The sequence below is a fragment of the Lissotriton vulgaris genome, chromosome 12 (genome assembly GCF_964263255.1).
Source record: "Lissotriton vulgaris chromosome 12, aLisVul1.2, whole genome shotgun sequence".
Taxonomy (NCBI): Eukaryota; Metazoa; Chordata; class Amphibia; order Caudata; family Salamandridae; genus Lissotriton; species Lissotriton vulgaris.
The window spans coordinates 249,383,459-249,404,131 of record NC_141700.1 but is presented as its reverse complement, the minus strand read 5'-3'; the positions used below and the strand labels follow the sequence as shown (position 1 = coordinate 249,404,131).

Sequence of the window (20,673 nt, the reverse complement as noted above, 5' to 3'; positions counted from 1 at the left end):
TTGCCCTCGCAATATCCAAATTGGACTATGGCAATGCACTGTATCTTGGAATTCAAAAGCAATATCTAAGCAAGCTTCAACGTCTGCAAAATGCGGCAGCCAGACTAATCTTAAATATTCCCAGGCATGAACCAGTGGCTCAGCGACTGGTGGCACTTCACTGGCTACTTGTTCAGAAAAGAATAGCTTTCAAGGCACTATGCATCACATTTAATGCCCTTCACGGTAGAGGTCCACTCTAATTGACCTCCAGAATAAAATACTATGCTCCTGCTAGGAATCTTAGATCTGTCAGTCACAAGTTGCCGCAAGCACCCAGATTCAAACAAGTTTGTTGGGGTGGCAGATGTTTCCTGGTAAGAGTGACCAAACTCTGGAACCGCCTACCCATTCCGATCAAAAGCAGTCCGAACCTCATTATGTTCAGAAAATCTTTAAAAACCTGTTTTTTCCAAACCGATATTTAACACACATGCATCTGCTTTGACATTGATTTTTTTTTTTAGTGTCAGCGCCAAGACGCCTCCGGGCATTCGTTGCTCTTTATACATTTTTAAATCAAATCAAATCTACCTCGCCGTCAAGACCTGGAACCCTTCCTACCAGCCTACGACAGACCCAGGACCTGCTGGCCTTCAGACGACTTCTCAAGACCTGGCTCTTCGACCAGTAGTGCCCCCCACCCACTCACCCAGCGCCTTGTGACCCTCATGGGTATGTTGAGTGCTTTATAAATGCAGTGATTGATTGATCACTTTGTTAGAGATGTCTCAACCGGTGGTACCCCCTACTCCTGTGCCTACCACAGGTCCCATTTCAAGCTATCCACCACATCTTCCATTTACATCGACGTCGCCAACATACCTGTTCCCGGTACTGGTAGCTGATTGGGCTCAATTCCTTAGTGCCACAATGACACTGTTTAGGAAGGTTGAAGTCCCCTTTGGTGCGCCTTTGGACCCCATGGTTCTACTTTGGTTTCCTCCTTCTATGCCATTTGACCCCAGGTTTTCCCTTAGGAAACACTTCTGGCGTCAGCCGGGTTCATCCCCTTCTGCAGTGGCGCTCCCCCTGGTGTGGTTTCTGATACCTACCCTGGCACCTCTACCTGTCCACAAGTGAAGCGCAGCGGTTGGCAGAGGAGGCTAAGCACAGAGAACTTTCACAGCCTGAGCTGGTTCAGCGCAACTCTATTGGCAAGCTATGCACAGCATTTTTTTGTTGGATTGGGACCCTATCTAAATCTCAGAACCTGTTATGCATGGGATGATGACAGTAGTGAAGTGGCAACATTGTAGCCTTGTATGATGACCCTGTGTGTCATTTGGCTCCAAAAAATGCCAGTGGGCTGGGCTGGACACATCTTTTAAATCAAGATGCAATATCTTGCCGGCCCTGCCCCTCCAGACATTACATCTTTCCATTTAGTTCTAAGGAATGCTTGTTAGTTCTAAGTAAGCTCATAGAACCGCCCCTGGACACAGTGGCAGATAGGCCAAATAGCTGACCTCCGCAAAGTCATAATTTTTCCTTCCTTTTAATGATGCCCTGTATGAATCCCTCACAATTGCAGAGTAAAGCCCATCTAGTTGCCTACTGTGAATCAGCTTACTGCCAGGGGGAGTAGACCTACCGTGCAGATACTACCTTGCTCTTGTTCCATCTCTCACCAGAGTATCTGGAGGTGCAGGCTTGGTCCTGCACAAAGCAGAATACAGGTTTGTCCATTCAGCCCCACTGGACAGGAAATCCAAGAAATTGGATGCCGCAGTCAAGAAAGACTTCTCAGCCAGCAAGTTGGCCCTTAGGTCTATGCATGGCAGGTTTGTTCGCCAGCTATGCACAAGCCTTATGGGATATTGTGAGCTTGGTAGCTCTCAGGCTTTAGATCACCTTAAGGACAACTTTGGTAAAGTGGAGAGGGACAGAAAAAGATGCTTCAAGGCAAATTATCAGTGCAGGCCTGGCCACGGATTCCATGACCACAGCCAAGGGTTTATCCATAGCCTTGAAAAGACCTGCATGAATCCATTTGTCCAGGGTCTCTTAAGATGTACGAGTGACCCTCATGGTTATGCTATCCGATTGAGCCTGCCTGTTTGGGGATAAGCTTGACTAAGCCATGAAGAGTTTCAAGTCAGGGAGGCAGTCTCCTGTGCCCTTGGTCTCATATCCCCAGTGGGAAACTACAGACGGTACTAGAAGATTTGAGACTTTTCAAAAGGCACTCCTTTAGGCAGCTGCAGTAGTATGCTGCAGACACTTTGCGTTCATCCTCCTTACACATGCTTATACCCAGGCAAGCTGGCCCTCAGAACTGAAGTGACTCTCCTTCCTAATGTGGTGACCCGTTTTCATTTTGAGCAGTCGATTACCCTTCCACCTTTTACCCCCCCCCCCCCCCCCCCAAAAAATATCCCACTAGGAGGAGGAGAGATTGGACCCAGGAGAACTGTTAAGTTATATTGACCGCACAAAGGAGATTAGGTCTGATGACCAGTTCTTTGTGGGGTATGTAAACAACAAAAAGAACCAGGCAGGCCAGAAGAGGACTCTGTCCCATTGGATCATTCTCTGCATAAGGAAATGGTATCCCCTTGCCAGAAAGGAAGTGCCAAAGGGAATCCAAGCTCACTACACCAGAGCGAACACCACTGCTGGTGAGAGGGCTTCCAGTGGCGGAGATCTGTCGTACCTCAGCATGGGCATCTCTTCCAAATTTTGCTAAGCATTATTGTTTGGATTTAGAACTGAGATGGAATGGCCATTTCACAGGCTAAGTGCTCCCAGACGTCCTTGTTTGAGCATTCATTCAGACCCTCCACCTCGGAGGCGGTACAGTTTTGGATTCTATTGAATAGGGAGAACTTTTCATCAGAAGAAAAGGTTGCTTACCTTAGATTACAATCTTTCTGGTATACCTGCAGATTCCTCACTGATTCCACACACCTCGCCGTTCTGAAGGATGCTCATAACCCACCATTTAATAGGTTACCATCTTATTGTTGCACTGCACTGTCACAATTGGTCTCTCGCGTTCTCATCTATGCTGCTAAGGGGATGGAAAAAATGGACGGGGAATTGACGTCAGTGAGCCAGAGTGGGCACAATATGGCTTCAGTGACGTCTTTCTGTCGTCAGTGTGGTACTGAGGTGGAGCGAGCATCCCTTGGAGGCAGAGGAAATCTATGAAAAGTTTCTCAATCCAGCCTAGTTCCTGGGGATATTCAATAAGTGTGGAATCTGCAGGTAGACAAGGTACCCACCAGAAAACTTGCTAACACATGCAAGTAGCTTTTTTGTTCATACTTTTGGAAATGTTAAAGACTTTGGGGCTACCTCAGAGTAGAAAGATGGGCATTAAAACACTCCACATCAGTGTGAGTCCAAAGGAACTGTTTGTAACGTTGACTTTGCGTTAAATTAGTCATTTTTTAAAGTATTTATTTCATTTGTCTTATGTTTAACCTGCTGAGAATCGGCTGTAGCTACTAGGACGCTACAATTAATATTTCCATTCACTTGGTAGGTCATTTCATATTGTCATTTGCTTAGGTGACCTATTTTCTCTCAATCACAAAAATTACCATGACGTTGGAACTAGACTTTTGTGCTCACCATGCATATACATCTGGCAAGCCATACGCACGAGGGAGGTACACGGTACACTAATAAATCAACCGCTAGTCCCAAGTATAACTCTCTGTAAAACTGCAACAACAAAAAAACAACATAATTAAGGTGCAATTCATGTCTGATTTCTTATTAAATTCTCTTTTACACCTCAGATGGAGGGCATTCACTTAACTTCTAGTTCTAGATCTTATGCTCTTAAATACAGCATGAAGTAGTTGTGGGAACTGGTGATTTTCTGGCGCAGATTAGCTAGCAAGCTTCTTTGTTCTTGTGCCACGTATGAAGTGACTGCAGCCCAGTTAAATACCATGGCACAGTGTGCATCAGTCCTCTGTAAATATATCTTCTCTTACAATGAGTAAGGCACTAGTGTGCTCCTTGGTTTACCTTTAACACCTCTTTTTTTTTGTTTTTTATTTGTGCAATTTTGTACATTCTATGCCTAAGAGTACAGCAATGTGTGGGCAATTGTCAGATGTAAAGAAATTCTGTTGGGCAATTGTCAGATGTATAGAAATTCTGTAAAACGTCCCATAGACGTCATATCTTTAAACACAATGACATACTATTGTTACAAAATAAACAAATGACTGCTTGTATTCTCTGCAGCTTCAGTTTAGAAATAAAAAACATCTTTGAAAAACTTCTCAAACTTCTTCTAAATGAGCAAGAAGGAATAATTATCTTTTGTAATGAGATACATTGGGTTGTATCCAGACTCTAAATGCCCTTCTGATGTAGTAAATGTAATCTGAAGATCAGTTTTTGATAGTAATGTCATAAGAATATATATTTTGATCGTGATATTAATGAGTTCAAGGCATGATGGATCTTTGTTGAATTGACATCTGATGGCATGATATTTGGATAGGTAGTGGACATTGTTGTAAAGAAGATAGCTTCTAAATCTGACATAGCAAAACTCATCTTGGAGCAGTGGTCATTAACTATTACCATTTGCCTACATTCAAATGTATCCTGGTGTGATGAAAGCACGGTGTAGAAACCTGAATTGGAGGACTGTGGGGTATGTGCAGATTATGGTCGTGGTGAATATGTATTAACAGTTTTTGTCACCATGCCTCCTGCATTGAGGTCTTTAACCCTCATTATGTGCTGTCTCTTTTGGATCGGATCCAGGTTTGTGGTAAATGCTATTAACACCAGTTAATCCACTATTCGAAGACAAAAACACTTAGTCAGAACTTGGTTTCAGTTTTTATGACTCCATGAAGAGAAATACAAGGTTCTTGTTTCAGAGCACTACAGACCTAGAACTTGATCAGACACTACTGCCCCCATCCCCTCGGTCCCTTTGCTTTACTGAACAGTTGATTGTCAAAAACAAACAATGAAAACTATGCACTCTGGAGGGGAGACCTTGCAGACTGTTCAACTTCAAATATTTCCTCCCTCACCTCCATCAGAGCACAATGGTTGGGGGTGAAATGTCTACACCCTCACATACATGTATTTTTTTTTATAATAAAATTAAATTGTTTGTACTATCTATGTCACAGAAAGACCAAGCAACCTGATTGCACAATAATAAATCATACATAGTGGTCCTCAAGTGGTTCACTTCCTTTCTTCACAACAGGTCGCAGAAATTCAAGAGCAACAACCGGATGTCCTCGCCAATACCTGTAACGCTAGGCGTCCCCCAAGGATCCTCTCTATCCCCAACTTTGTTCAACCTAGTCATGGAACCTTTCACCACCTTGCTACAAGCATCCATTGTACACTTCCACATGTACGCCGATGACACCCAACTTTACCTCAAATTACAATCACCCAATGACATCCTGCTCCTGAACTCAACAATCAGATGCACCCAATCCTGGCTTGCCGACAATCACCTCAAACTCAATGCCCTGAAAACAGAGTTCCTTCTGATCTCACCCCCAGCGAAGATATCCACCACTCAACATTGGCTTAAACTCCTAACGGCACTCAATGTCCAACCCACCATCGTGGACTCAGCAAAATCTTTAGGCATAACACTCGACACCAAACTCAGCATGCAGCAACATATCAGCAAGGCAACAAAGGGAGCGAACTTCCAGATCAATACTCTGAGGAAACTTAAACCCTACCTCCCAGCCAAAGACTTCCAAACTGCAGTACAAGCACTAGTCATCCCACGAATTGAATACGGCAGCACCGCCCTCTGCGGACTCCCCCTAACTACAACCGCACCACTAAAAGCTTCTCTAAATGCTGCAGCGAGACTCATCACTGGGTCAAAAAAGCACTCCCACATTACCCCTGACTTGAAATCCCTGAATTGGCTGCCTTTTGAAGCCAGAATACATCTGAAAATCGCCTGCATGACACACAAGGCGGTACACCTAAACTCACCCGGCTACCTTGCTCAGAAACTGACAATCTCTGGGGGAATTAGAAACACGAGAGGTACAAACAATCTTTTGCTGAAACCTCGAAGATTCCGGAAGGAAAAAACATACAAGCGCTCCTTCTCGGGAATGGCGCCTACAATTTGGAACTCACTCCCTCCCGAAACCAGGCTTATCTCCTCCACTACACTCTTTAAAAAAGAAGTAAAAGCTATCCTCATGGCTAAATACACTTGAACTACTTTCTCGAACCCTATTAACACCCTGCACCGATCTGAACTACATGTTTGACCCCTTTACTTATTTGTTTGAGCTGTCTTTTTATTCACATGATTGGCTTTGCATTCATTTATTTGTACTATTTGTACTGTGTGATCTATTGATTTACTTGTCTGACTATGTTCCCTCATGTACCCCTCTATGTAAAGCGCTCTATCTGCGAAGATCTTGTTCGCGCTATATAAAACTTTTAAAATAAAATAAAAATAAAATAGAGCACTACAGACCTAGAACTTGATCAGACACTACTGCCCCCATCCCCTCGGTCCCTTTGCTTTACTGAACAGTTGATTGTCAAAAACAAACAATGAAAACTATGCACTCTGGAGGGGAGACCTTGCAGACTGTTCAACTTCAAATATTTCCTCCCTCACCTCCATCAGAGCACAATGGTTGGGGGTGAAATGTCTACACCCTCACATACATGTATTTTTTTTTATAATAAAATTAAATTGTTTGTACTATCTATGTCACAGAAAGACCAAGCAACCTGATTGCACAATAATAAATCATACAGTGCCTCCCACCTTCCTTGTTTCTTTTCTCTGATTGTTTCTCTCTTGCGCATTCCTTCAGGTTGGCTCCAGACACTAGGTGGAATCCTCATCGCAGCGTATTTGGTACAGGAAACTATGATGTCAATGTCATTATGGCTGCGCTGCAGAGTCTGGACTATGCGGCTGTTTGGTGGGACAAAAGGAGGTGAGAATTTTAAAAAGTGCTTATGGTGCCATCTCAAGTCTTGCCCGCAGAGCCATATGGCTTAGGAAAGAATAAGGGTGGGGAGCAGTTAATGGGAAAGACCTAGATGATTAACACCCGATTTTGCTCAACTGAGCGGATCTACGGGTGCTAGTGATTAAGCTTTTGGGTGCTTCTCTGTGAAAGACATGCTCTGTTTACAGTTGAGAAGCCGCCAAGGGCCATACTGTGTCGATTGGGACATATAATAGGCCTAAAAAAAGTGGTCCCATAAATGAAAGAATAGTCTCATTCTGAAAAAAATGGTGGCAGCTCCGCAGCATTGTGACATATTGTCTTTGAGGTGTGCGGAATACATTTTCTGGTTTCTGCTGGCATGGTTTGTGTATTTTAAATGGTATACACCCGTTACAACGCATCTTTTACTCCGCACTACCATTACAACGCGACTTTTACTCCGCATACCATTACAACGCATTGCGCTGGGGGGCGCTCTAGGATAGGGAATGAGTATAATTTACTATCCAACACCTTCCCTAGGGTCCACGGGGACTGGAGTTAGAATAGTAAATTATACTTACCACTATCCAGCACCTCAAAGCGCTATGCGTTGTAATGTTATGCGTTGTAAAAGTCGCGTTGTAACGGTATGCGGAGTAAAAGTATGCAGAGTAACATCATACATCCCATGATGACACCAGCCCTGCTTCCCCCAAAATTGACACAGTGATCACTGTCCTCGACTCCACCACAGCGTACTCCATGGGTGCCACCTGCTGACTGTGCAGTAACAGAGAGGGTTGAATGCTGCAAAAAATGTCCCATGAAATAAATAAAAATTACCCACGGGACAAAAGGAATGGCCTATACACTGGCCTATAAGTGCGGCCCATCTGGCAGTGCCAGATTGTTGACATCCCAGTCTGACGCTGGGGCTGTATCATGAATAGTTAACTGGCTCACCGCAGAGCCGTGAGCCTGACTTTTTGCATTTGAGGTGTCTAAAGGTGAGAAATAAAGTCTGCAGACCGGTCCTGAATGTCTACAAATGAATAAAGCTGGACCAGTTTAAATGTGGTCATAACACACACAGTGCTTACCTGATTTTGAGTTGCAGTGTTGTCTTTGTGTTATAGAGAACAAGCACTGAGTTATACCTTGGGCATTCAACACCATTTAACCTGGGATGAAGGGTGGGTTGATGGAAGAAGTACCAGATAATGATTTGCGATAAATGTTTCTTTGATTAAATATGTGAAATCAAGCATTGAGTAATTACGTAGGATATGTGGCCACAAGTTTAGATTTTATAAATGTAGACTGATCAATTGTGTTATGTTATTACTGTTACATTTTCTCTCTAATGTGTATTTTCCCATTCGTAATTAGTGGCTGTGAATATTCTCTAAAATGTTTTGTTTGGCATTCCCTGTTTACAAAAAAAAGAGAAAATGTCACTTATCTGTCTTCGCATCAGGAGAGGAGGTGAGCATCAGATTAGATTACATTTTTATCAAGAAGGGGAGGATGATCAGCACATGAAGGAAAAGAAAAGCAGTGGAATTTGCTCTTCCCATGGAATTTAGAGGTGGAAGAAGTCTGAGTCAATATAACATCACCACTCCCCCCCTCCCCCCTAATTCTGATGATGCCGAGTCTGCTACATTTTTTTTTTTAATTACATGATATTCACTTTTATGAACAAACAGCAACGTTAAAACTTATATTCGGGTGTTCAACATTACATCAGTTTGGAATTTTGTAAGTTCTCACGATGTTTATTTAGCCTTAACATATTCTGAATCGAAGTGCTACATGGTTGGTGCAAGTCTCTTCTGTAGAATCGTTCCCAACTGCTCCTCCCTCCGGTTGTGGATTTTTCACTCAAAGAATTCCATGTATTCCTAAAATAGTGGGAATCTAACCAATGGCTTCTGATCCCATGGTCCGCCAAACTTTATCGAATGCTTTGGGAGAGCCACGGCTGATGTATACCACAGTACTTTATTGTACCTCTTTTGACAGCTATCCTGTGCTAACTTATGACTGGAATGTAATAATGTGTGACAGACAAATGATATTACTTCCGGAACGAGAAACAGTGGGCCCAATGAACAGGAGGTCAAACTCTTTCAGATACACCCTTGGTGCTCAGGTCTTCATCCTGTGCACCTCAAGTTCCAAGGGCTGACCAAATGTATTCTCGCCCTCAGAAAGAGAGTGAGAATTAATGGCTGCCGAATGACTGAGGAGGAGATCTGGTCAGTCTCTTCATCTCTTTGCTCCTAAGTTTAAAGGATACAATGAATGGGTGACTGGGTTGTGCAGTCAGCCCAATATTTAAGAAACGGCAATTATGCTTTTCGTCTTCGCTGAATTTTATGTGGCTTAATCAAGGCTTTCTTTAGAGGTTGCACAGGTTTTCAGATACATTTTCCGAAGGGGCAAATGCCTAAAAGCTTCATCTTTCATACCCTTAGACCCCAAGACATTTTGGGTTTAGAAGTCCACAGCTTGAAATCCATGATGCAGGTGACTTTTTCTAGTTTCTTGACACTGCGAACCAGGCCCCATCATTACAATCTAAATGTACATTTTTATGCAGGTGTGTATTCATGTTTCTTTTTGAGGTAATCATGGCATTTTCAGAAATGAGCTCTTACTAAAACCACCAAAGCACACTAGGGCTACGCAAGTACAGCTAGCGGATTTTGATAGTGTAAGGCTTACTCCCATCAGAAACTGCCGCTGTTTAAAGCATTCAGATGATTTGGACCTTTATCGATAGATGTGGATTTATTAACACTTTTGTAAAGGAATGGCATTTTAGCAATAACTGCAGTGCACCATCAGTCTGGTGATTGTGGGCTTGCACATACACTGACTACTGGTGTTATTAAATGCAGATCAATACAAGTGCGTATATTTTTTAAAATACACATTGATGAACACATGATTGATTTGTGATCACGACAAGAGGCTCAAGGAACCGAGAACATGCAAAGAGTTTTACACAGGCCATCTTGATGGCAATCTCCCAGGTGTTGCTTCACTTTGGAAATATTCGCACGCATTCATGACTCGCTGCTCTGCTCCTTAAGCAGTTCAGCCAGTGGCCTGCAAACAAGATCAGAATTGAGATGTCTAGTATCAGCACTGATGGAGAAATAGTTACTTGGTTGACCAACATTTTAGTGGATGTTTTACTTTTTTTCCTTATGCTGTAATTTCCTTCCGTTAGAGAAAAAGAGACTGAATCACACTAGTTTCCCTAAGCATAATGGACGTTGCCACAAACACTGTAAAAGATAGTGTAAGATTTGAGAAAAGGCTATAAATTGATAGGGAGAGAGACATGAGTAGTTTTCTGCATGACCAAAAGTCCACTGAGGTATGTATAGTAGTTGACAGCATAATGAAATAATGCATCTTAATGGTAGATAAGGTGAAGGAAGCAATGGAAGCAATAAAATGAGATATCTGAGGAAGTAGTGGAGTTTGGATGGTTCACCCCCGTCTGCAATAGGATATCAGTGCATGCATAAATTCTCTGCAGGCGTTTTGCAGGTGATCGATCACTCATAGAGTGATTTAAAAAACTTTTTATTTTCCTTTTGGCTTTTGGATTCGTGTCCAAATTTTAAAAAGACAGGAGATGAGGAATACCCAAGTTTGTAACTCATAAAAGGTTTAGTACATACAGTTTGGGAGATCAGATGCCAACAGTGTTGGGGAGTGGACTAGTGGTTTGGCTAATATGTAAATTTGGTTGTGAGGGATGATCTGAGATTAGAAAGTAGTATTGAAGATGATCGATGATTGGGGACGGGGTAAATTAGTGGTTTGTATGGAACAATGCATAGGTGTTTTTGCCTTTTGTAGCCCTTTTCTGACTTACGATAGATAAGAATTTTTATGGTATGACTGGTTAGTAGAGAAGTTGGCAGGTCAGTAAATGTACTTGCTCTAGGCCTGGTTAAAACGTTTGTTATACCAGTGTAATATAGCATAATTTGGTAATTACACAAAATTCCTGAAATTGTGCTGTTTTGCTACATTGCGTATTTATGTTGCATATGTGGTAACATTTTTAACCACAAACGCAGAGAAACAACACAGAATGCATGCAACTATTGTTCGTGGTGCTCTTTTGTTTTTTTGCACTATTGTTTTACCGCAAAATGCATCCTCCATTCCAAAATACATACAAGGACAAATTTTGTGCTAAAATGCAGTACCAAATGTAGTTTTGCATTTCGCATAATTACCTGAAATACTGTGATTTTCTGAAATTTTGCTCAATTACGCTAAAGCAAGCTATGTAAATTTCACACACCTAGTTTGCACAAGCCCCTTGTTTGAACCTCTTACTTGCCATGTGTTCTAACTGTGGAGTTGCAGTGATTAGGGTTTTTTGGAATAGGGTCATACGTGGTGCTGGTAAAACTCAGACAAGATTATTAAAATGGACTGCATTAGAGGCGATGTACTCTCAAGCCACCCAGACGTTCGACTGAAACTACCCGGTCATGCAGTGACATGATCCAGAACGTCAGGTGTCAAGACAAGCCTTAAAGAGGCATGCATTACAGACCTATTCTACCCTGTGTGGTGCTTCCTGCATGCACTGGCTGTGCAGCAGCCGCGGTTGGAGTTTTTCTACATTGTATACAGTTTGGCTCTTTTTCTGAGGGAGCTATGTTCCAGAAGAGTTAGTTGTGCATTGAGGGTATAATGAGGCTTGGATTTTTAGGACGGCCTGTATCTTTCTATGTGAATGCATGGTCGCAGCTATAGTACTGGGCCCCACAGGTAAAAGTGTGTTTGGCTGGGTCACTATGAGGTAGATGTTTGTGAGTCTTTAGATACTTAAAGTTGCTTTCGCATTTTCATTCTTGGCAGCCATGCTACTTCTAACAAGTGGCCCTTTGAGAGAAGGACTTCCTTCGATTCCTCCATCAGAAGGTAGATCATTGCTGGATTAATTCTTCAAAGACCTGAGCTTTAGTAAGAGACCAGCTGGTGCTTTTCTGTAATTGATGGAGCTTTATGCACAGTAGAACAAAGTGGATTAATGATTCTCTTCAGTAGCTGCAGCAAGGTTCAGTTGGTGCGCTGGTCTGACATCTTTCGACCTTGAGCTCATTAAGGGGCAGAAAATTATTGAAGCCCTTATTAACAGTTGTAGCTTTTGTAAATTGACCTTCGAGCTAAAATGAGTGACCCTGTGTGTGGCCATATTGCAGGCTTCTGGCCTAACTATATGTTTTATTTTTTTTAACCGCATCGCTGCGGCGGCTTTTCCCGCTGTGCGCGGCAGATTCGAAATTACCGCGTTACGTGACGAGCTGGCCTTGTCATCCGCGCAGGACAGGTAAGCGCGATGACGAGCCCAGCTCGTCAATAGCCTCGAAGGGGTTAATTCAGCGGTCTTTTGGATTCTTTCGGCTCTCTTCCTTGAGGTGCTGTTTCAGCATTATTTTAGCTTGTTTGTTTCCTGAAGTTAATGATGGCTGAGGGTCAAGTAGTGGATCTGTGTTAAAGATTGTCAATGCCTTTTGCAGCTGAAGTGTGGTGGGAGTCTTAGGTTTGAAGGTTTTGTTCCAAGTATTGTCTGTCATATAGCTGCTTATGCTGAACTTTATTTTGATGGCTTATTACAGTGAGACACTTGTAGCTCTCTCTTCGATGGAAAGTTATCCTAAGTCTGTTTCAGGTATGGATGTAGTTGTTGATTGTGGGTGACCTATATTATTTTTTTATAAATACTTCTCTGTATTCCTTCAACTTTGGTGTGCTGCACTGCATCTAGAATGTTTTGTTTCCCATTTTGGTGGTTTTCAAAAATCTTATACTTACAACCATGCCTTGTGCTCTTTGAAGGACATCATCCAAGTGGTTTCTGCAGTGGAGCTGGATGGACATCATTGTTAGGTCAAGATAATTGAAGAATGTTGCTACTGCAATGGGCTAGTACCCTATGGCTAGAGAGTGTTCTTTGATTTGGTTCCAGAAATGATGATGTTGGACTTTCGGAGGATTGTTTTTAGTGGATGTTACAGTAATGGTGCTTGGAGCCTGCATCTCTCAAAATTGCTTTTATCTCGCTAACCTCTTTTTGTATTTTGTAATTGGAGTGTCCTGATTGCCCATCATTGTCTTTTGTGTAAACTTGTCGCTTTAGTTATAGAGCGCTGGAGCACGTCACTGTTGTTTTTTATTGTTATTCAGTGTTTCAGTTATGTTTATTTCCAAGTAGTTGGGTTTCTGCACAGGTTTCCTGACATGGAGGACAGTGGGCTGTTTGCGGCAGTGCAATGCTGCAAGGAAGAAAAAACAATGGTGATTGTAGGAAGGAGCGCCAAAATAGTAGGCAACATGCCCCTCCCACATTGCCATCTTTCCTGAGACTAAGCCTTATAAGGCTGATTCTGGTAAGACATGCAACAGGCATGCCATAGCTAAACCTAAGACCAGCCAGTTGGCATACCTTCATGCCTGGGCCAGGCCTAATGTCAGAAGCACTGCTCCACAGTTCTCTTCCATTTTCTAATCCAGAGACTCCCAAGTGCTTTTGCCTCCCTTGCTATCTCGCTTACTTTCTTCGCTCTCCTTTACCTCTCAGAGGCCACTTGTTTATGTAATTTCATTACACCCGGCTCTTCTTCTGATCCTTGTTCAGCGCACATGTTCTCTTCCTTGGCCCTAACATTTGCCCCAGCTTAAGCTAGTTTTGCATATATGCATCTAACTACAATCGAGGTGCATTCTGTTCAGGAAAAAAGCCTGTGTAGTGCTTTTTCTTAAAAAGCTTACAATGGGTCCTTCTGTTCTTGTCCATTTTCGCTGCTCTTGTCAAACCGTTAGAAAATCACATACTTAAAAAACTAAACAACTGTCATACTTCCTTGAATCAAATTCAATTCAAATTCAAAATAACTTTATTCGGTTTTCAGTATGAAAGCCACAAAAGTACAAATTTACACAGTAAAAACCATTAAAAACATTAAAAGTTCATGATATGTTAAAATTAAGGTCTCTTATACTAAACAATGCGTTTACTTGAGTCCATATTATGGCAAATTCTGAGTTTTCTCATAAGTTCATACGATGTTTAAGGCACATTCTAAGGTAGTGTGCCACAGATTTTGACACTAGGGTGTTCTCCAAGAACTGCAATGCCAGGTATGCTGGGCGACATCTTCTGACCTTCATTACTTTTAAAATTGGTAAGATCCACCTCTTGCGGAATGGCGTATAAAAAGTACAAAAGAAAAGAACATGAATTGTGGACTGAGGAGAATTGGAGTCACAAGGGCACGCTGTTGTATTATGTGTCCAGTTGTTCTGAGTAGGAAATGAAACCATGATACTTCCTTGAATCAAGTAATGTAGTTGTTCTCTTCCAGGGGATCCTCATCAATAGTCATAAGCATTAGAATATTCCCGCCCATGCGCGGGACCCCGGAAACAATATATTATATGTGCCCCACATATATATATAGATATATAGATCTATATATAGATATATAGATATATATATATATATATATATATATATATAAGCAATTGCAGCCAAATAAAACAGCAGAGCTGGAATATGCTGTGAAGAATTTCCACCATACATGTGTATTTGCATTAGAAACATGAGAAACAACACCAATGCTTGTTTAGAAACTGTTTTAATGCTTAGAAAGCAGTAGAAATTCTTATAACACACTGTAAGCATATACAGCTCCCAGGCTGCATTGCAAATACCCAGTCTAAAAAAACTGAAAAGCTAACTTGTAGCTGCATGTACTAAAACTGACGCCGTGCCTTTAAGGCACCTCTGCCCCTAGCTTCCCATCATGCCTCAGGGGTTACAGTTAGGTCAGTTGTTCTTTCCGGCACCTTCAGGAAGGACCCTGGATACACAGCTCCACATTTTTCTGCCTTTTTCAGTCAGAAAATCTTCTAAAGAACAATTTTTTGATTTACTTTGACTTTTAACAACAGTGTCAAGTAAATAACTGCTTAGCAGTCGATTTTTTGTGAGGTTTTCCTGTCAGGATGCCCACACTATTTGATAAATGCCCTTCTTGTGGCCACAAGAAGGCAAAATCAGACTCTCATGAGGTCTGTATTTTATGCTTGCCAGAGGATCATGATCCTAAAGACTGTTCACATTGTAGAAATCTGTCTGACAGGACTCTTAAAGACAGAGAGAGGAACAGGCTCTATGGTCTGGCCCAGAGATCCATCAGGGGAAGATCTACAGAGAGGAAGAGTTCAAAGAGACCCATAACTCCCTCCAAAGGCAAGTCAGAGCGTCCATCAACCTCAGCGCCGGGCTCGGCGCTGAAAAAACAACATCTGATGGACAGTTCTAGAGAGAAAACTCCGTCGACGTCGGGACCGGCGTCGATGAAATCGTCGTCGAAAAGAAGGTCACAGACGACGAAGAAAGCTCCGCCGTCGTCAACTAGGCGACGATCGGCCTTGAGAGAAGCCACGAGATCGCCGTCGACGAGAAGATCGGCGTCAAGACATAAGTCAACTCCGCCGTCGTCAACCAGGCGACGATCGGCGTCGAGAGACAGATCACACTCGCCGTCGTCTCAACGTCGACAGGCTTCTAAGAGTGTGACACCTCCGCCGACGTCTCCACGGAGGCGCTCGGCGTCGAGGAGCAAGAGCCCCCTCGGACGCTCGCCGTCGAGGAAGGGATCATCGTCGACGGTGCGTCGGCGCTCGACGTCGAGGATGTCTGATCCTCCGCCGTCGCCACGTGTCCGGTCGACGTCGAGGGCATCGTTGACGACAGGACAACGTCGATCGACATCTCCGTCGCCGGCAGACCAACGTCGGTCGACGTAGAGACCTCAGTCGACGGCAGGGCAACGCTGCTCGACGTAGAGACCTCCGTCGAAGGCAGGGCAACGCCGTTCGACGTCGAGGGAGAAGACTTCGTCGTCGGCTCAACATCGCCGGTCGACGTCGAGGGACCACAGGTCATCGTCGAGGCGTTCGACGTCGAAGGTGATCACTCCGTCGACGCCGCAGAGGTGTTCGACGTCGAGGGAAAGACTTTTGAGAAGTCCTCCAACACCAGTGAGACGAAGATCTCCTTCAGTGCCTTCAACCGTTCTAGTGACGCAATCGGCTTCTCACCATTCCTCCTTAAGTACCTCTGGCTCATCGAGGTCCTCTTCTAGGAGTAGGAGTCCGTTGCCCCAGCGACGGTATGTCACACAGACAAGACTCTCGCCAAGATGGAATGGTCCGTTGAGTCAGTGGAAGGATTCTGGAGCGACGGAGAGGCTACGAAGATATGGAAGCCCACACCACAGGTCACCTCTTCAGAGGCTGGTAGAAGAGGCAGACAGACAGAGTCCTACCAGGCACCGATCACGCTCTCGGGAGAGGAGAGCGGAAAGGTCGCATACCCTGAGGGTCTCCCGATCACCACGGAGGGAGCAACCCAGATCTCGAACACCGAGAAGGGAGGAACGGGCGGAGAGATCGAGATCTCCCTGAAGGGAGCATCCGAGAAAATCACGTTCTCCTCGACGGGAAGAACGACCGAGAAGATCACCAGTGAGGAAGGAGAAATCTCACCACAGGAGAAGGAGAACTCCATCATCCTCTTCTTCATCTTCATCTAGATCTTCTAAAGGGGATTACTCTCCAACGCTGGCAGACAGCCCTCGCTCCAGAGCTTCCCCGATTGACGACGTCAACACGTATCTGGACGTCTTACAAAGGGGGGCTCACAAACTAAATATAGAGATGGCTGTTCCAGAGGTGTCCACTACTGTGATTTTTGAGACCCTTCGTCACAAATCATATACCCGGCCTTTACTCCCATTGGTTCCAGGGATAATGGACCCAATCAAAGAGGTTTTCCTCACGCCAGCAACGATCAAGGCGGTACCGGCACGTATCCAGAAGAAATATAGGCCGGCCGAGTCAGATCCTATCTTTGTTAAGGGAGAGCCTGCGGCGGACTCAGTCATTGTAGCCTCGGCTAAAAAGAATCACACTGTCGCTCCTTCTTCTTCGGTCCCTCCTGACAAAGACAGCAAGACGCAAGATTCTTGGGGACACAGGGTATGCAGCACAGCCGCTTCATCCCTGAAAGTCTCTAGTGCATCAGCCCTTCTGGGAAGGTACGATAGAGCCCTATGGGACTCCATGGAACGATTCAAGGAGAAATTGCCCAAGGAGGACCAGAAGGACTTTGAGGAGACAGTGACGGAGGGATGTTTGGTGGCGAACCAAATGATTAGTTCATCTGCAGATAACGCACTTCTAGCAGGACATGCCTACTCACATGGGGTATGTGCGAGGAGATCATCTTGGCTGCATTTAACTGGTCTCAAACCAGATGCCCAGCAGCGCACCCTCAATCTACCTTTTTCCGGATCTTCACTCTTCGGGGAGCATGCCGATCAGGAAATGACCCGTATGTTTAGACACAGTGAAGGCGGTTGGTCTGGAGAAAAAGAAAGAACCGTTCAAACGACGCTTCAAGACCAACAAGAACCGGGGAGGCCAACAGAGGGTTCAAACCCCTCAATGGTCTCAAAACAAGCCACAAGGAAAGCCGCAATACAGAGGAGGAAAATCTGGCAGAGGCAGAGGCGGACATCATCAGTCCTCTACCATGCCTAGAGGAGGCAAGGCCTGAGCAGTGGCTTCCTCTGGCGCCGTTACCCACTCCAGTGGGAGGAAGTGCTTTGCAACACCTGGCAGAGTGGGTCAGCATCACAAAAGATCGGTGGGTGCTGAATATACTGCGCAATGGATATGCGCTACGTTTCCGGAAGAGACCACAACCGATTCCTCCAAAAAAGACTCGCTCGTACCATCTAAAACTCCTCAAAAGGGAGGTGAACGTCCTCTTAAAGAAAAACGCAATCGAAGAGGTACCCCCATCCCAAAGGGGGAGAGGAGTGTATTCAAGATATTTTCTAGTCCCCAAAAGAGACCAAGAGGACAAGTTCAGACCGATTTTGGATCTTCGAATCCTCAACAAGGTGGTGGTCAAAGAGAAGTTTCGCATGTTGGCACTTCACCAAATCTGTCCTCATCTACAAATTGGAGATTGGATGTGTTCGGTGGATTTACAAGACGCGTACTTCCACATTCCTATAACACCAGGTCATCGGAAGTACTTGAGGTTCCTGGTAGGGAACAAGCATTACCAGTACAAAGTGCTTCCCTTCGGTCTCAAATCCGCACCAAGGGTATTCACCAAATGCATGGCAGTGGTAGCGGCGTGTCTTCACAAAAGAGGTCTCTTTGTGTACCCATATCTAGACGACTGGCTCTTGAAGAGTCCGTCCCCTCGTCAAGCCACCAAAGACTGTCACCTGTGTCTCCAACAACTGCACAGGCTCGGCCTCCACGTGAACACAGAAAAGTCGGTCCTGCATCCCACGCAAACTATCCACTATCTGGGAGCAGTTCTAGACACAAATTTAGGAAGAGCGTTTCCTTCGCAGGAGAGACTATCTTCCATGGGGCAGAAATGCAAAAAGTTACTTCAGTTTCCTCGTCCAAAGGTGCGAGAAGTAGCATCTCTACTGGGCTCCATGACGTCCTGCATCTTCCTAATACCGAACGCCAGGTTGAGGATGCGGCCTCTACAAGAGTCTGTGGAAGATCAGTGGGACCAAGCGACAGGAGATTGGGAGGATCGAATCATCCTGTCTCAAGCAACATTGACCTCAATACAGTGGTGGACTCGCCCTCGGAATGTCCTGCAGGGAGTCCCTTTTCAGCAACCTCTTCCTTCGCTGTCTGTGGTGACGGACGCATCTCTAGAAGGCTGGGGTGCTCACATGGGTCATCTTCAGATTCAAGGTCGTTGGTCGACCAACCTCCAGACATACCACATCAACATGCTGGAGCTTCGAGCAGTTCATCTGGCGCTCAAAGCGTTCCTTCCAGCAATACAAACGGACAAAATCCTGGTTCAGACGGACAACACTACAACTATGTTCTATCTGAACAAACAGGGAGGAACTCGATCTCGCCCTCTGTCTCTGGAGGCCCAGACAATCTGGCACTGGCTTCTGGCTCGGGGACTGTCGGTGGTGGCAGTGCACCTCCCAGGCGAGCTAAACACAAAAGCAGACGCGCTCAGCAGGCACTTCGAAGATCAGCCAGACTGGGTGCTAAACGACGAAGTAGTCAAAGAACTCTTCCGTTGCTGGGGTCGTCCAGACATAGACTTATTTGCGGACGACGGAAACGCCAAATGCCACGCCTTCGCGTCCAGGTTCCACCGGCCAGGGACACAAGGGAACGCTCTCCTGCTGGAGTGGACAGGAATGTTCGCCTGTGCGTTTCCTCCTCTGGCACTGATTCCGAAGGTGGTGGCCAAGCTCATCAGATCGAGCATGGACATGATCCTGATTGCTCCGGATTGGCCGCGACAATGGTGGTATCCAGACCTGTTACATCTGTCACTGTGTCCACACAGACTCCTGCCGTGCAAGCCAGACCTGTTGAGCAAAATGAACGGGAGGATCCTGCATCCCAACCTCCCGTCGCTGAACCTGACTGCATGGCTCCTGAGGTCTTGCAATATGGACACTTAAATCTGCCTCCGGAATGTATGCATATTTTAAGAGAGGCAAAAAGACCTTCCACAAGGGCGTCTTATGCGTTCAAGTGGAAAAGATTTTTCATTTGGTGTAAGGACCATGGCTTTGATCCCACCAAAGGACAAGAAGAGGTAGTCCTTCCATACCTCCTTTACTTGGCTACATCAGGGTTGAAATACGCTTCTATTAGGGTTCATCTATCCGCCATAGTAGCGTACAGGAAATCACCTACACAAACACCTTTTTTTCAAGTCCCAGTGGTTAAGGATTTCCTTCAGGGGTTAAAGAAGGTCTATCCCCCTGTGAGAAATCCTTCTCCTCCCTGGGAGTTGAACCTGGTTCTCTCCAGGCTGATGTCTACACCGTTTGAGCCTATACACAAGGCCTCCTTGCAGCATCTCACTTGGAAGGCGGCCTTCTTGGTGGCAATAACCTCTGCTCGCAGGGTTAGCGAGATACAAGCACTCTGCACCAAGGAACCTTACACTGTGTTTCACCACAACAGAGTGGTAATGAGGGCTCATCCATCTTTCCTTCCAAAGGTGGTCTCGGATTTTCATATAAATCAAACGATTACCCTTCCTTCGTTCTTTCCTAACCCATCGACCCCAGCTGAGAGGTCGTTGCACTCGTTGGATCTTAAACGGGTACTAAAGTTTTACCTAGAAAAGACGAAGGACACCAGAAAGACAGACCAACTCTTTGTCAATTATGGTTCAATGAGGACGGGGTTTGCAGCAGCCAAAAGATCCATCTCCAGATGGATTGTCTCCTGTATCAGACTAGCATACCAGCTGGCTGGTAAACCTTTGTTACAATCACCCAAAGCTCATTCCACTAGAGGAAAAGCAGCCACAATTGCGTTTTTACATGACATTCCTATGTCAGAAATATGCAAGGCTGCAACATGGAAATCAGTCCATACCTTTACAAGGCATTATTGCCTAGAGTCTGATTCCAGAGCGGAGTCTCAAGTAGGGCAAGCCTCCTTGAGAAACCTATTTGGGTAGAATAAGGCCTACTTTTTGGGCCTACGAATATAAATGTTATCTGTTGATTCCTTTGCCCGCAGGGATGAGGTGAGGCTCGCTACTCTATTCTAA

General features: G+C 44.7%; 1 protein-coding gene across 2 annotated transcripts in view; it reads left to right on the top strand.

The window, feature by feature from the left end:
• Window positions 1–20,673, top strand: part of JOSD2 (Josephin domain containing 2) — a 107,090-nt gene that overhangs the window by 73,636 nt on the left and 12,781 nt on the right. For both annotated transcript variants that reach the window (XM_086947761.1, XM_086947762.1), the window contains exon 3: window positions 6,849–6,974. In XM_086947761.1, the coding sequence (XP_086803887.1) occupies window positions 6,849–6,974 (126 nt within the window). The remainder of the gene's footprint in view (window positions 1–6,848; window positions 6,975–20,673) is intronic.